At 41.1% G+C, this 15,173-nt stretch overlaps 1 protein-coding gene across 1 annotated transcript; it reads left to right on the top strand.

Annotated features, from left to right (window-relative positions):
• Positions 1-840: 840 nt before the first annotated feature.
• NSUN3 (NOP2/Sun RNA methyltransferase 3) lies at positions 841-14,513 on the top strand. Its single transcript, XM_063150205.1, has 7 exons — positions 841-930; positions 1,578-1,687; positions 2,512-2,562; positions 3,317-3,609; positions 4,869-5,023; positions 5,543-5,664; positions 13,886-14,513. The coding sequence occupies exons 1-7, from the start codon at positions 841-843 to the stop codon at positions 14,154-14,156; spliced, it is 1,092 nt and encodes a 363-aa protein (XP_063006275.1). The 3' UTR covers positions 14,157-14,513.
• The last annotated feature ends 660 nt before the right edge of the window (positions 14,514-15,173 follow it).

Here is a 15,173-nt window from a genome sequence, read left to right as displayed (position 1 = left end):
TTGGAGGAGCAGTTTGCAGGTCTCAGTTCTGTCCAGACGAAGGGATCAGATGAGAGCATCCTCCGATTTTAGTGCTGCTAAACCAGGTACAGCTGAACTGGGGCACAGTGGAGCACATGTTTGATCTGAAAGTGTGTGACAGAAATTTCTGTGAATAATTAATTCTCAAGCCTCCAGCAGTTTTTCATATCAGTAGCAGGGGGTTAAGCTGGAGCTGAACTCCAGTGTGGTTCAGATGAGCTGAGTAGCACTTCTAAAGCCCTGGCCAGATAAGGAAAAAGATCTGGTGAGGCACAAGCAGAGACCTGATGCTTGGGGGGTGTGGGTGCCATCAGACCCTCCAGCAGGCGCTGGGATGAGGATCGCTTTTGTAAATTGATTAGGTGAGAGCCCAGCTGCTGTCTAATCCTGTTTGGCTATTGGTGAGGCAGAGGAGTTGGGATGGCAAGTCAGGCTGCCACAGTAAAGAAGAAGAAAAAAAAAAGGCAGCTAAAAATTAGGAAGTTTGGAGGGGTTTTTTTTTTGTTTGTTTTGTGTTTTGTTTTGTTTTGCTTTTTTAGTGTAAGAATAGGAACGAGGTTCCCAGGGAAGTTGTAGGATGCCTCAATCGTGGCAGCGTTCAAAGCCAGGTTCGATGGGACTCGAGCATCCTCTAGGGGATTGTGTCCGCACCCCTGGCCGAGGGGTTGGGACCAGCTGATCTTTAAGGACCAGCTGGTCTTTCAGGCCCGTCCCTGCCCCTCTCCGTTCCGTGGCGCTGTGAAGAGCTCCGATTCCCGGCATGGGCGGCTCCGAGCGCGGGGGCCGGGCCGCGGCCGCCCCGCCCCGGGCACTGGGGCCATGTGGGGCCCGGCGCTGCCGCTCGCCCGCCGTGCCGGGGCCGCGCTGGGGCTGGGGCCGGGCCGGGCGGCCGGGCGGGACCCGGGGCAGGTGAGAAGGGGCCGGGGCCGGAGCCAGAGCCAGGCCGGGAGAGCCGGGGCCGGAAGCGCGGAGGGAGGGCCCGGCCGCTTCCTGCGCGGGCCGTGCGAGCCGTAGACAGCAGAGGGCCCGCCCGTCCCGTGTGTGCTGCCCGTGTTTCTCCTCCGCAGCGCCGAGTGCGCCCTGGGCTTCTGTACCCGCGGCCGGCAGCTGCTCCGGCACTGACAGAGCTCTCCCTGCTGCCCCAGCTCCGTCCCGGTGCTGCTTTTGGAAGGAGCGCCCTGGGACGGGGCGGGACGGGAGGGCTGCTGGGTGCCCCGAGGGAGGGAATTTCAGCGTTTGCCCTCGGGGTTTGCTTCGACACCAAAAGCTCTTTCCCTTCCTTTGGTGGGGTAAACTCCATCAGAGTGCCAGCCGGCGCTGGATTATCAGCACAGTGGATATGGAGGGTATTTATTAACCAGCCGTGCTGTAGCTTAACTCCTGTGCTCTCTGAAATGTCTATTACATCTTGATCACATAAAGGTGCCATATTTAAGCGTTCCAATAACATTGATAACTCAGTTGATGTAATTAGATGGTTTTTATTCATTCTAGGGAGAACTAGAGAGGGTTTAATTTGGCTTTACTGCTTTTGTTTTTTCTCGCTTTCTCTGAAGCTGCAGAAGAAGGCAGAAGGGAAGCTCCAGAAGCAGATCTGCCGGGTGGTTCTGGATCACTTCGAGAAGCAGTACACGGCAGAGCTGGGAGATGCATGGAGCAGCGTCAGGTCTGTGCCTTTGGGGACATGGAAGGAAAGGGAGAGATAAGGAATTGAATTAGTAATGATGTGTATGGCAAAGGCTGTCACTGAGTTTGGGTCTTGATCACACAGCTGCTAAAGAACTTCATTATTAAAAAACAAAAGGTATCCACGCATAGCATTAGTTTAATTGAGTCAACTTATAAGCACTTTGATTGGATCAATGTGTTTTTCTGCTCTAGGCAGTGAATACTTCTGAAGAATTTTTTTTGAGATTAAATGAAAAATTATTAATAGGAATTCAAACAGAAAGGGGGGAAATCCATGCAAGAAAGAGCAAACTGAAATACAAACAAGCATATTTCTGTCACATACCGCTGCTGTCTTCCAAAAATATCTGTTAAGTTTTACTGGCCCAGTGTTTGCAGAACACAAAATGTAAAAAAGAAAACTTGTAAAAATGGCATTTTAGTGTTGGCTAGAATGAGCATTGTAAAGCTAATGTGTGTGTGATTATTTTTGTTGTTTACAGCTAATACTACAGTTATTCTTTGTCCCTGGGGGAGTACTTTATAGTCAGGAAGACCATTATGCTTCATCATTTATATCTCCTACATTAAGAAAATAGAGACTATCTTGTTTCAGAATAAATTGGTGCTTTAAGTGCAATCATTAGAAAAAACAGTGGCTTGATTTCCTATTAAAATTATTTTCCTGTGTGCTTCTCTAATCAAAATGGTTAATTTCACTCTCAAAAGAATGAGTTCCTGATTACACCAGAATTGTCCAATAGTGAGATTGTATGTAAAGTTTGATGAGTTATTGAATGACTTTTCCTTTTTTCACCCTAGGGACGTGCTGACCTCGCCGTGGTGCTGGCAGCACGCCGTGCTGCTGAACAGGTTTGTGTAAAAGAGAATGCAGTTTGTAGAATTTTTTTAAAGTTTAATAATAATTGGACAAAGAAGGACAGTATTTCTAGCACTGGGGTGCTCCTGGCCAACAGCCAGAGAAACTTCTGTGTATACAAACAGTGTTATCTTTATACTCTTAAATCACTGAGGTACATGCATATTCATGTGTTTCATATATTATTCAAACATTCTTGCTAATTTTCTGATGTTTTGCAACTCCTTTATTTGATTTCTTCACACACTGCCTCGTCTGCATGGCATCCTGGGGGTCAGGTCAATATCTTTTATTTCTTCCTGTGTTTCCATCCTGCTGTTTCACATCCTCTGATAAGGATTTGCTATGTCCCCCTTAAATTTAATGTGGTATCTCTAATTGTCCCCTGGTGCTCTGGTTTGTGTCATGGTTGTCTTATCACTTGGACAGGTTGGTCAGTGGATGGCCTTGCACTGTTTTTAGTTACACAAAAGCCTTTTTCACATCTCATGTTTTGCTGAGGTCTGTAATACAATACATTAATCACACTGTTGTTTCCATAAGTGATACATAGATATTCTATTCATTACAGTGCTATTTCTGTGAGCAACAGAGTGCATCCTTAAACTGATAGATTATATTATATTAAAAGCAGCTAGAAAGAGATATAATTGATACTATTTCTAAGTACTTATACTAATAACTAACTAATCACTAACAACATGTATAAAAGAGAGAAAGCCAGTATTATCTGGTCATTTTTCACAGGTTCAGCCAGAGCCCTGGCCTGGAGAGCAGCCTGGCTGGGCAGGGATACCATCCTGCCTTCGCAGCAGCCCTGCCCTACCTCCCTGCAGCCTTCAGGTGTTACAGCAGGGCAGCTCCTGGCAGACTGCCTGCCCAGAAGCACCAGCCTGGCAGGCTGAAGGACTATTACCTGCTCAATGCTGCCTCGCTGCTGCCCGTGCTGGCCTTGGAGGTGGAGGATGGCCAACGTGTTCTGGATCTCTGTGCTGCTCCAGGGGGAAAATCTGTGGCTATCCTGCAGTGTGCCTGCCCAGGTAATGGAGCCAGGTGCTGGTGGGGGGGAAAAAACCAAACAGTTTGTGTCCCACCTAGTTCTGTGCTGTTTCATAAGGATTTTATGAAATCTGCTTGCCTAAAAGAGGATTAAAAATGCAGTCCTTGCTTCAAGGTAGGTTACTGCAGTGTGACTGGCAGAAGTAGAGTAGCTCTGTGGATTTTTTTCTCAACTGTTACCTCTCCAGAAGTTGCTTAAAGCCATATCAATTTGTTGGCACAGGAATGTAAGTAATCTGCAATCTTATTCTCTTCCTTTTTTACTTTTTTTCCCTTTTCCTCTGTTACCTCTTTTTTCAGTACTATGCAAACACTACAGGTAAATTTAAGTGTGCTGATGTAAAGCAGACCTTAAGAAATTATGCAAGATGCAGTCTTGAAATGTGCAAGATCTGGGTAAAGGGAAAAGGTTTATGGTAAGGAATTGGTTGGAGGAGGATTCTGAGATGATCAGAGTGTTGAGAAGGCAGCAGCAAGCAGCAGCTTGGGCCAAGGACTTAAAGCAAGCAGGGATTGCTGTTTCCCAGTTTATTTGTTTCAAAATGCTCACAGCACCTTGTGCTCCTCCTGGTGAGACCATTACTATAACCACTTGCAGCAGCTGATTACAGCTGGTTTCCCTCCCTCCCTCTTCTAGAGGAATGGGGTGATGCTAATGAAGTCAATTAAATAGGAATTGTCCTTTCAGAAGGGTAGAGAAAAAAACCCCAGCACTTTACCTTCTGTCTGCTTCTGAAGAGACCAAGCTGTTGCTGAATGGGAGATGTGAAGAATTTGGTTCTTAATACACCTCAGTGAATGCTAAGATGTACCTTAAGATAGAAAAAATTGATACTTTATTTTTTTTAAAGGCAGTTTATTAATATGGAGCATGCCCTTCATTTAGATGGTGGCTCAAGGAGCCCAGGAAGGCACTTGCTCTTTGGATGTGGGTCATGATTAAAGTTGGTTTTACTGTGCTATTGCTACGGAAGGATTTGCTAGTAAATATTTAGAGTTTGCTCTGTAGGAGCCTGTTGAAATTTATTTAGGTTTATAAAAATTCAACAGCATTCTAAAAAGTGCAATAACCCAGGCACATAAGGTGTAAACTCCATGGTAGTCATGGCAGTGCAGTAAAACTTCCAAAATGGGTCTAACTCCTCATATTTGTGAAAAAAGAAAAAAAAAACCCAGAAAAAATATATAGAGACTTATCTTTGGGTGTTTACTTTTCTTTGTTTTTCCTTCATTTTCTAAGGTTATTTTCACTGTAATGAATATGATGATTTGAGGTCGAGATGGTTGGAGCAGACAATAGAATCCTTCATCCCAGATCCTGTCATTAACTTGATAACAGTCTCTAAACTGGATGGTAGACAGATTGGAGATCTTCAGCCTGAATTTTATGACAAGGTGACATTATTATTGGAAATTATATTTCCGCATCCTGATTCTTCTTCTTCTTCTTACTATGCTGCTGTCTTTCTAATTTTCTTTTTTTAAAATTTTTTTCTGGTCCCTCCACAAAAATACCTGACCTATCAAGGGGAATAAAGTAATGTACAGGATTTGTAGAGCCTTAGGAAACACTTATGAAGCTTGTTGTGCATTTATTCCTGTGCTGGATAATGTTGGGAGTGAATTCTGAACACCTTGTAGCTGTAATTTTTGCATGATGTGTAATTAGGAAGGGGAGGACAACAAGAGGGAGCTGCTCGGGTGGATCTTACTTTCAGAGCATTAATTTTTTATTTCCCCAGCTGCTAACCCCATAAAAGCATCTAATATAGTAATGGGATCACTTCACCCCCAAAATGGAAAATAAAATTTTCTTAATATTGGCAAAAGAAAATTTAATATATTTTGGTGTTCAGAAAGTGACCATCTTTGTTGACTTTTTAAAAAATAATGGTTATTTTATTAATGGCTTAGGTCCTGGTTGATGCTCCTTGTTCAAATGACAGAAGCTGGCTCTTCTCTGCTGACCCTCAGCAAGCTGTGCTCAGGCTCATGCAAAGGAAGGAGCTGTGCTCCTTGCAATTCCAGCTCCTAAGGTGAGAAGTGCAAAAAAGGTAAAGGAATAAAAATTACATGGCAGCAAGATTTAATAAACCAACCCAGGATTCTCCCTCTGGAAAGAATGCCAGGAATATGTGGTTGTTTAGAATAACCAGTGGGTCTGAGATGATAAGGATGTGGGAATCTGGCTGGGTGATATCAGCAGTGAGCCCTTGGTCCTCTTACTTACAGGAATGCCCATTTGCAGATGACTCGTAACAGCCTGGTGTAAAACCAAAATATTTCAGATGTACACAGCTCAAATGGGTTTAGATGTATTCCATATTGATTGTTTGCAGCACAGAAAGGCTCCCAGTCCTAACTTGCAGGGTAAAAAAGTAAAACAATGTGAGGTTTGGTGGGGGAAAGAGAGGATTGTTTGTTTTTGAGAACATGCCCCCAGTAATCCAAGGCCAGGCTCTCATGTATTACACATTTTAAAGCTACCAGCTCTGGGCTGGTATTTGTGAAGCATTTCAAACTGCACAGTTTTTCTCATGGGGGAGAAAAAAGAGTGACTTTTCAATAAAACCTTCTAAAATAAAACCTTGAATGTTATTTGTGGGGTAACAGTCATGCCTGAAGTCCATCTGTCAAAGCAAATTGAGGGAAAAATAACATATTATTAAAAAAAAAGGACAATTTTTATGGAAAGTTCCCATTGCAGTTCAGGATAGTTTAGCAAGACTTCCAGTTGAAAAAGGCCTGGCAGAAGCCTGTGATTTATAGCAGAAATATGAGGATCTTATTGCAGTAATGCATCATGTCATCCATTTCCTTTGAAGAAATCAATCACATTTAAAACTCTGACCTGTTCCAGTTTTCCCTTTTCAATATCTGACATGGAAAATCCAATTTGTGAACCTGTAGCAAAAGGAAGCATACATCATGCAGAGAAATTTTGAGAATTTGCATAAATCATTCCACATTGTAATCCTGGAGAACTCGTGACAGCAGAAACCTTGTTTAAAACAAAATACATTCCTGTCAGCCCAAATCAGATTCAATTGAATTGTTCCTAAATAGAGAGAGAACTTTGTGTTGAAAATGTTCTTTACCTTAGCAACAGTAATAAGAATTTGTAAAGACAAAATACCTTTGCTATATAAATTAGTAAAATACCTTTGCTATATAAATTGTAGTACAAGGATGGTTACTTTCAAGAGTTGGAGTTTATAAGGGTTATTGGTAAAGTATATATGGCTTATTGATTGAATTATTTATGTTATTGGGTAAAATATTTAAAGGATAGCTGTCCACTTGGTGGTTATTGTTCTATTCACCTGATCACTTCAGAATGAATTCCCAGTTCTAAAGACATCTCAGATCCCCTGTGAAAGGGGAAAAAGGAAATGATAAAGCAAGATCACAAAAGGCTGAATGGGTTGTGACAAGTGCATTAGAACTAAAATTCTGGAATGCTTCCCTATTCAAGCCTCTGTTTAATGACTAGAGTGCGTAATTATAAAAAGTTGAGTTTGAATCCCTTCTCTGGTACTTCCAGTAATATTCAGGAGGGCTGAGCCTCCATGAATATTACTACAAAAAAAAAAAAAAAAAAAAAAAGAAAGAAAAGCTTTTCTGCTTTTTACACAGCCAGCTCATGCAGGGCTCTCTCTGGTTCATTGATTCAGGTTACCTGGTGCTTGATGCTCCCAGGTGTTCCTGACCTTGGTTCTGTGTCTGTAACCAAAAACAAGTGTAAGGCTGAATCCCAGCAGTTTCATTGAGAGTAGTGTAAGAGATACATTATAAGAGCATGGAGTGACAGGACCAGGGGAATGGCTTCAGACTGAGAGGGAGTGGGTTTGGATGGGACAGCAGGAAAACATTCTTTGCTGTCAGAGTGCTGAGGCCCTGGCACAGGGTGCCCACAGGAGCTGCCCCTGGATCCCTGGCAGTGCCCAAGGCCAGGTTGGACAGGGCTGGCAGCAGTTTGGGATAGTTTGGGGGTTGGACTGGAAATGGGTGATCATTCCAGCCCCAACCATCCTGTGATTTGAAAGTGAAGCTTGAGGGACCAAGCATTATTTCAGTTTAGCAGGAGGATGAAGTGTAACAAAAAAATAAGAATGAAATGCAGAGTGGAGTTCTGTTTTTATGTCTGTCAAGCAGCAGCCTAAAATTTGAGGTTCCCTCCTTAATGAAGGAAAGGCTTCACCTCTAATTTGTTTTTATGGATCTGTTTCTGAGGGAAGCTGGGGTCATCAGAGAGGGAATGAAGGAAAAGTAGGGTTTGCAGAACAGTGTAATTAATTAAGTACATAGAGGCTTCAGAGAACGAAGATCTGTAAGAAGCTGAGGCAACAGTTTTCTTCCTGCAGCCTGCATAAAATCTGAAATGCAGATAAGTGATATAAATGCTGAACAGCAAATGTTCTAAGCAATGAGGGCACCACTGATTTGAAGGGAATTGAGATTGTAATGATTGTTCATACCCAAACCAAAGCATCCCTGCTGAGTGCTCTAATCCAAGAACATACTGCAAATCTTGTTAGTATTTGGAGTGCTCATGCAGAAAACAAATTGCAAAGTTAAAAAAAAAAAGAAATATTCAATTCCTGATGCTAAATGCTAACACAAAATACAGTAGTTCCCAAAAGCAAATTTACCAATGTTATCAGTTCTCAGAGAGAAATTAAATTTTGGGCTAAGCTTGAATGCCCAATTACACAGTGGTTAAACTGTTATGGATGTTGTAATTATTCTTAGACTGGTTTCTGCAGCTGAGAGGAACTTGTGTTAGGGCTCAGCAGAACAGAAATCCAACAGAATACAATTTAGAAAACTCAGCAAAGGCATTCAGACTACTGTAACTCTTCTGTACACAGCATCTCTGAGTAATTAAACAGCTCTGTATTCTCACTGAATTGTGGAGTTTTCCACAGGAGAGGAATTGTGTGCTCTTAGCTGGGCTTTTTTGTGGTTATAGAGTGAATGCAAAAATTGTGTTTATAAATATCATATATTTAGCATATGTCACCACTGTACCATTTCTGCTGTGTGGGGTAAATTGTGCTGGGAATTGCTTCATCACATCTTCAGCTCCTTCCCCTGGAATTTTTCCTTCTGCTCCTCTGTAGCTGCCCAGTTAATCCTTTTATTGTCCAAAACCATCCTCTCAATTAGGTCCACTGGGAATTTTTGAGAATTCCAGCTGTTGGACCAGCTAATCTGGATGTGGGTTGTGTGGATGGTAGGATTCTTTAGCCACTTTCTGTCCTAAAAAAGCTGAATATTTTGTGTGTGTTTGTGCTGTGCCATTCCCCAAAGCACTTGTGATTGGGTTATTGGAGGTTTTACATGGTTGCTTGGAATTTCTTCACAAAATGTGAGTGCTGTGGCCACTGCTGTGGCTCCAGGTATTCCATCAGGTGTTCCATCATGTTTTATCTTGAAATAATTAGTTTCTGATTTTAAGTGTGGCAGCACACTGTGAATAACTTATGGATCAAGTCCCTTAGGGTATGTTGCAAAGCCAGGTCTATTGAATACATAAATAACTGTATGACTGAATAAATAAGCTACTCAGCAGCCTTTGGGGATCACATATTTGAGTTCAGGCACAAATTTTGCTTTAATTCCACCTTCAGTGCTTTCTCTGTGTCTTTTATGAGCTGTGAGGATAACCACTAACCCTGAAGTTCTCTTTAGTGGGCTTCAAAGGTCTTTCTTTCTCTCTCCTGGGCTGTCTCATATCCCTGTTTTTACAGGATGGTTATTCCAGAAGTTACCATGCATTAAAGGAGAAAGATCAATAATTCTAGCTCGTTTTTTGTCTTTGCTTCAGAATAATTTAGAATTATTTGCAATAGAAATGTTGCTTATCAGGATTTTGGGGACAAATTTTGTCTAGGGTACAACAGACTGGGTTTGGTTGTGATGCCTGTGTCTCCTTTTATTTATAATTCAATTTAATGTTGATTAAAAGACAGTTGATTTTTATGATTCTCCTGTTATTCTGAGCTGCAATGTTTCTCCACAAGAGCAAATTTTATTTAGAGAGTAGCAGAGGGAGTGCTGAACTACTGTCACTGCCCATCACAAAATATTAAAAAGAATTGATATTTTGACACTGAAGGATTTCCTTTATCATTTTGTCCAGGTTCAAAGAAATAAAAGCAAAACCTTTAACATGCAGGTCATATTGCCACAGAGTATCTGGACTCTTGTGAGAGGCAAAAGGTAATGTGGATATTTTAAGTCAATAAAAAGAATAGAATTGGCATTTTTTATTCTGATGAGACATTATCTTGCCTATTGAGCAGAAATACATAGTAGTTGCCAAAAGATGGCACTGTTGAAGTGTTTTGTTAGTTTAAAATTGCCCTAAAATTGTGTCATCTTTGGACTTTAATACAGAAAATGGTCGAATTATTAACATAATTAATGCTGCCCCTTCCGTGGCATGCAGCATAAACCCACGTGTCAGAGGATAGGCTGGACATGCAGGTGCTACCTATAGTGTGAAATGCATATTTTTGTTACTGTCCAATTTTAAAAGGATATTTGAGACACCAAGACTTTCCTCTGTCAGTGGGAAAAATCCTTTTTAAGCCCTGGCTAACTACATATTAGCTGCATGGAAGAGTTTTTTGGGTTTGTCATGTGGCTTTAGCATGATAATGTTTTTCCCCCTGAGATATTAAACAGTAATGCTGTTTTGTCTTCCTTAATTTGGTAAATCTTGAGAAATAAACTAAAAAAAAAAAAAAAAAAAAAAAAAAAAAGCTTTGAAATAATACATTCTTTCCAAAGTCTTTTTGGTACTACAGGGAGTTAGGATAGATCAATGCATCTGTTGTACCTCTGACTTCTGCATTGCAATAGGAGCTTGTACCCAGAGACACACCCTGCAAAAATATAAATATAAAATATTTATATATTATACATTAAATATAAATATATAATATCTTTACTTGTTTTTTGTTAGTGCTGTAAAGTCTCATTTAGAAAGAGAAAAGGAGCAATCTGCATATGTTAATTTGTTTTACAGAACTTGTGGAATGAGATGGACAGAGAAAGGCTCTAGACAAAGTTTCCAGGGCTCTTATTGGGTGTTCTGATGTTTCTTCATGTGAGGCATGAAACCTTGCAGTAGTAGTGCCTGTAAACTTGTAAAATTCATTACAATAAATATATGTACCTGAAATAGCATTAGGATATTAACTAGATGTTTATAGCAGCTGAGAGTTTTAGCTCTTTAATAAATAAATGTAATGTGTGCCGCCAAGAGGAAAAGAACTGCAGATGAACTACTTTTAAATAATGTGAGGGTTTTTTTAAACATTGTAATAAGAGGAAGGTGGAAAAATATTTTGGCATCTTCATCATTCTAGATTTGACTTCCCATTTTTGGGAGTCACAAAGTAACAGGCACTGAATTCCTTCAGCTAAGAGTGGATAATTAAGTTTCCAAATAAAAGAGAAATCTTAATTCCTAGATGGTGGAGTTACAGTAGGACTAAGTTGTGCTTCATCTCCAGCCTAGCCCTTGGACGAGCTGGTTTCCCTCCAGTGGTTAGAGAGGAGTTTGGTTAAATACATTTGAACAAATTCCCTGATGCTCAGATCCTGTCCTGAGTGAATTCTCTGTGCTGCTGATGAGGAGAGGACCAAACTGTGTGTCTCTGCTGGCCCAGCTCAGTGTCACCCCGTGGGACTGAGCCCAGCTCCTCCTTCCTCACTTGGAGTTTTGCAGCTCCCTGCAGGTTTAACCCGAGCTGGGGGCACTGACTTTGAGCATTGCTGCTCTTGCCAGGATGGATAGACGCATTGATTAACCTTGCTGCCTCAAGTAATTCTCCTCAGATATCTTAATTCCTGCTGCAGGTTCAAATGAAGAGAGCTGCACTGAGCAGGCTGACCTTTTTGGGTCACGGGCCAGTGGAGATTCACAAGCTGAGGTTTAGACACAAGGGGGTTTTGAGGTGAGATTTTCAAGTTTTCCTTCAGAGTCCTGTGCTGCTCTGATGGACTCAGTTGAAGCAGCATGGTGCCCTTGAAAATGTTGTCATGAATGGGAAGAAAAAGACATTTAGCAAGTGTCCAGGATTTTAACCTCTAGTTTATTCTCTTTTACCTTTCCCAGTTTTGCATGGTAAAAGCATTTTCTCTCTTGTCTAAATGCTGGCTTAGAGGAAGGAAAGTTGTTGCCTTTATCTGCTTCTCTGAGTAAAATTCTCAGGTTTGCTACAAGTACATCTCAATTGTCACATTGAAGCGTTCCCAAGCTCACTGGCTGCCCTCAGGGCTTGGCACTCCTGCATGCATGGAAAAGGTGTAGCTGGCAGGGGAAAGTCTGTCAAAAATGAGTTATGTGGGTGGACTCTGATAAAAATCTGAAGATCAGCTTGACTTCATGAGAGCCCATTTAGATTTCACCTCTGTTCTCTTTGAGTTCTAATGTGAAAGGTAAAAAGCAAAGTCCAATACATGGGGGGGAAAAAGTGATTTTAATTTCCCCAAATGGGAGTGAGGCCAAGAGAGAGTGCATCAGGCTTTCTTGCTGGTTTGGTGCCCCTGAGAAGGGAAGGTTGCACATCCCTGCTTTGCTTGAATTTAGCAGCTAAGTCCATATGTGTGGGTGCACTGTGGTTGTTAATATATTCTTGGCTCACTGGTTATCATAATCAAGACTCATGAAAGAATTGAGCAAGGTCATGTGTATGCTCCCAAGAGAAACAGGTTTGGTATCATTCTCAGGAGTTTTCACCTGGTCTTAGCATTGTCTGAAGCAGTGTCCTGGTGTTCCCATATTATTTTGGACAGGACTTTCAGAGCAGCTTTGAAAGCTGTGATCAGCTTTGGTCCCCCTTGTGCTAAAGCTTTTATTTATTGATTATTTTCCCAAAAAGTTACAATTCTGTTAAATGGCTTATCTTTTCTCCCTCTTGTATTTTCTTCTTTCCTTTCTCAACTGTTTTTGGTCAGCTATCACCCCTGGGAAGTCCTCAGCATGTTTCTAGAGGAATTGCTATTTCCATGGCATTGTCTTTGTTTATCTAGACTTGGAATCAGACTTGCTGCATTTGGGGACTGCTCAGCTCATCTGGTTTGAGGAGATGTTTGTTACTTTTCTTCTTTTTATTTGTCCCAGGATATTTTTTCCCCTGGGGTTTGGGCACAGTTTTGTCAGCAACATCTACAAGTCTCTGATTATTCAGTGTCATTCACCATTCACATGTTCTGGTTTTCTTGGTATTAAAGAAATCTTATTAAGGGAACAAATGTATTTAATGTATTGTTTTCCTGTAGTAGCTGTTTGTATACCAGCTTACAATGCAGTCTTTGACCCAAAAATGGCTCAAAAACATATGATTTAGTGGGATTTATATTCAGACAGTGCTTTAAATGCAAAATTAATCTTTTGTGTAGCTTCTTTTAGAAATGTGGTGGTACCAGGTTTGAAGAAGACTTCTGTGGTGCAACATTTTTGAGTTTTCTCCTTACTCTTTTAATTTGGAGTAGGTGAATACAACATGTGTGTCTCATTTCTATACTCATAGGTTGTATTTCATGTGTCTGAGTAAGGACTTGCCAGATCTTGTAGTGGGAAAAAAGAAGTTTTAAATTTAAATTCACTTTCAGTGTAAAGAGCCCCTGTTCCCTCCGCCCAACAGTAGTTGTGAAGCTTTCAGGCTTGAAGCCAGTGTTTTACCTTGGTTTAGTCAAAATTTGTCAACAGGTTTATAAGCGAAGGGCACATAAATATATGATCCTTAAAAAATGAGGTTTTTAAGGCCTCAGTGACACCCCCAAATCCTCTTACCTGCTAAATGAGTTGCAGAATTAGCAGGAATGTTTCTAAAATTACAGCCCAGTCATTAATTCAGGTGTTACTGCAGGTTCACACAAGCATCTTGCCAAGTGTCTAACAGGCCCTTTGGATGTGGGATAACCCATTCTGTGTGCAATTGCAGCATTTTCACAGCAGTGCTGAGCACAGGGATGCCTGATGTATATTCTGAATGGATGCTGCTTTGTGCTTGTCACTCTGGTGTAAAAAATACCTTCAGCTCACTGAGAATGCAGCAATAAATGAAAAGCAAAATTGTGTTGTGGGTGGTTTCTTGAACCTAAAGTTAAGACATTTTTGTAATGTTATTTTTGTCATATTTATTTCTACTCTGGATTTATAAGTGTACACATTCTCCCACTAGCAGTGTGTCGCTTTTGATGTTGATTTTTCCCCCTTTTCCCTGTTGTTCTCTGCAGGTCTGCTGTTGAAGCCCTGCGTCCTGGTGGCTCCCTGGTCTATTCCACGTGCACCCTCTCCAGGGCAGAAAACAGTGATGTGATCAATCTCATCCTGAGCTCCTGCAGCAATGTGGTGCCTGTGGACATTAGTGGGATGGCCAGAGGTGTTTCCCAGGAGTTCACTCTCCTCGGTGGAATGCAGCAGCATGAGCTGCTGGTTCTCCCAGAGAAAGGGAGAGCGTGGGGTCCCATGTACGTGGCTAAATTAAAGAAAGTGTCCTCCAGCTGATGCCTGTTGGTTATGAGCAGTATATGATAAATTAGTATTGATTTAAATACAGTATGTGAATGTGGACACATCCAAGGCAGCTGAATTTAGAGCATTGCAGTTTCCTGATCAAAAGGAAGCAAGAAATTTAACATACTTTAACTTAAAATGATAAATGTGCCTTCGAGCATGGGCTTGTGAGCTTCTGAGAAGTCCTTAGGAAATCTGTGTTGTTTTCAAGGTGATGCTTTTAAAGACATTTGGATTCTAGAATAGGGGCTTAATGTGGTAGAGTTTTGCACTGGTTTTGGTTTATTTCTTTACTAGCTTGGTTCTAATACAGTATGTTTTTAAATAAATTGTTTTCAGTGGTCTGAAGTCATGGAAATCCTGCATTCTCTCTAAACACATTTAGAAATCTCTGTTTCTGCAAGAGCTGATTTGTATGGGCAGTGTCATCTTCAAGCACTGGCAGAACGGGTTTCATATTTGCTAAGTTGTTTGCTTAAAAAACAAAGGTGTCTTTTGTTCATAGATGAAAAGGTCAGCAGTTAGATCAACACCAGCGCTTTTTTTTTTAATTTATTAATGTTCTTTTATTTTGAGCTTGCAAAAATATGAATTGGAGTAATGTTGTGTGTATTCCAGCCTATGCTTGTCTTGCAGCAGAGTGGAACCCTATCATCCCCAAGGGTTCTTTCCCAGGTGGAAGGTGATAATCACTGGTTTTAAAACCTTTGTTTTAAGGAACAGAGGTAGAAGAGTTGCTTGTGGAAAGGGGGGTGTGTGGCATTGTACATTTATTAATTTCACAGAGTCACAGAATGATTTGGGTTGGAAGGGACCTTAAAGATTATTAAGTTTCAACTTCCTTGTTGTGCATAGGGGCACCTTCTAGTAGACCAGGTTGTCAAGTCTCATCAAACCTTAAATTAAACAATTCCATGGATGGGACAGGATGGGACCTTCTCTGAGCAACCTGTTCCAGTGTCTTAATATTCTCACTGTAAAGAATTTATTTTTAATATCAAATCCAAA

The sequence above is a fragment of the Melospiza melodia genome, chromosome 2, assembly GCF_035770615.1.
Source record: "Melospiza melodia melodia isolate bMelMel2 chromosome 2, bMelMel2.pri, whole genome shotgun sequence".
NCBI lineage: Eukaryota > Metazoa > Chordata > Aves > Passeriformes > Passerellidae > Melospiza > Melospiza melodia.
The sequence above is the reverse complement of the archived record's forward strand: the minus strand, read 5'-3'. Positions and strand labels throughout refer to the sequence as shown.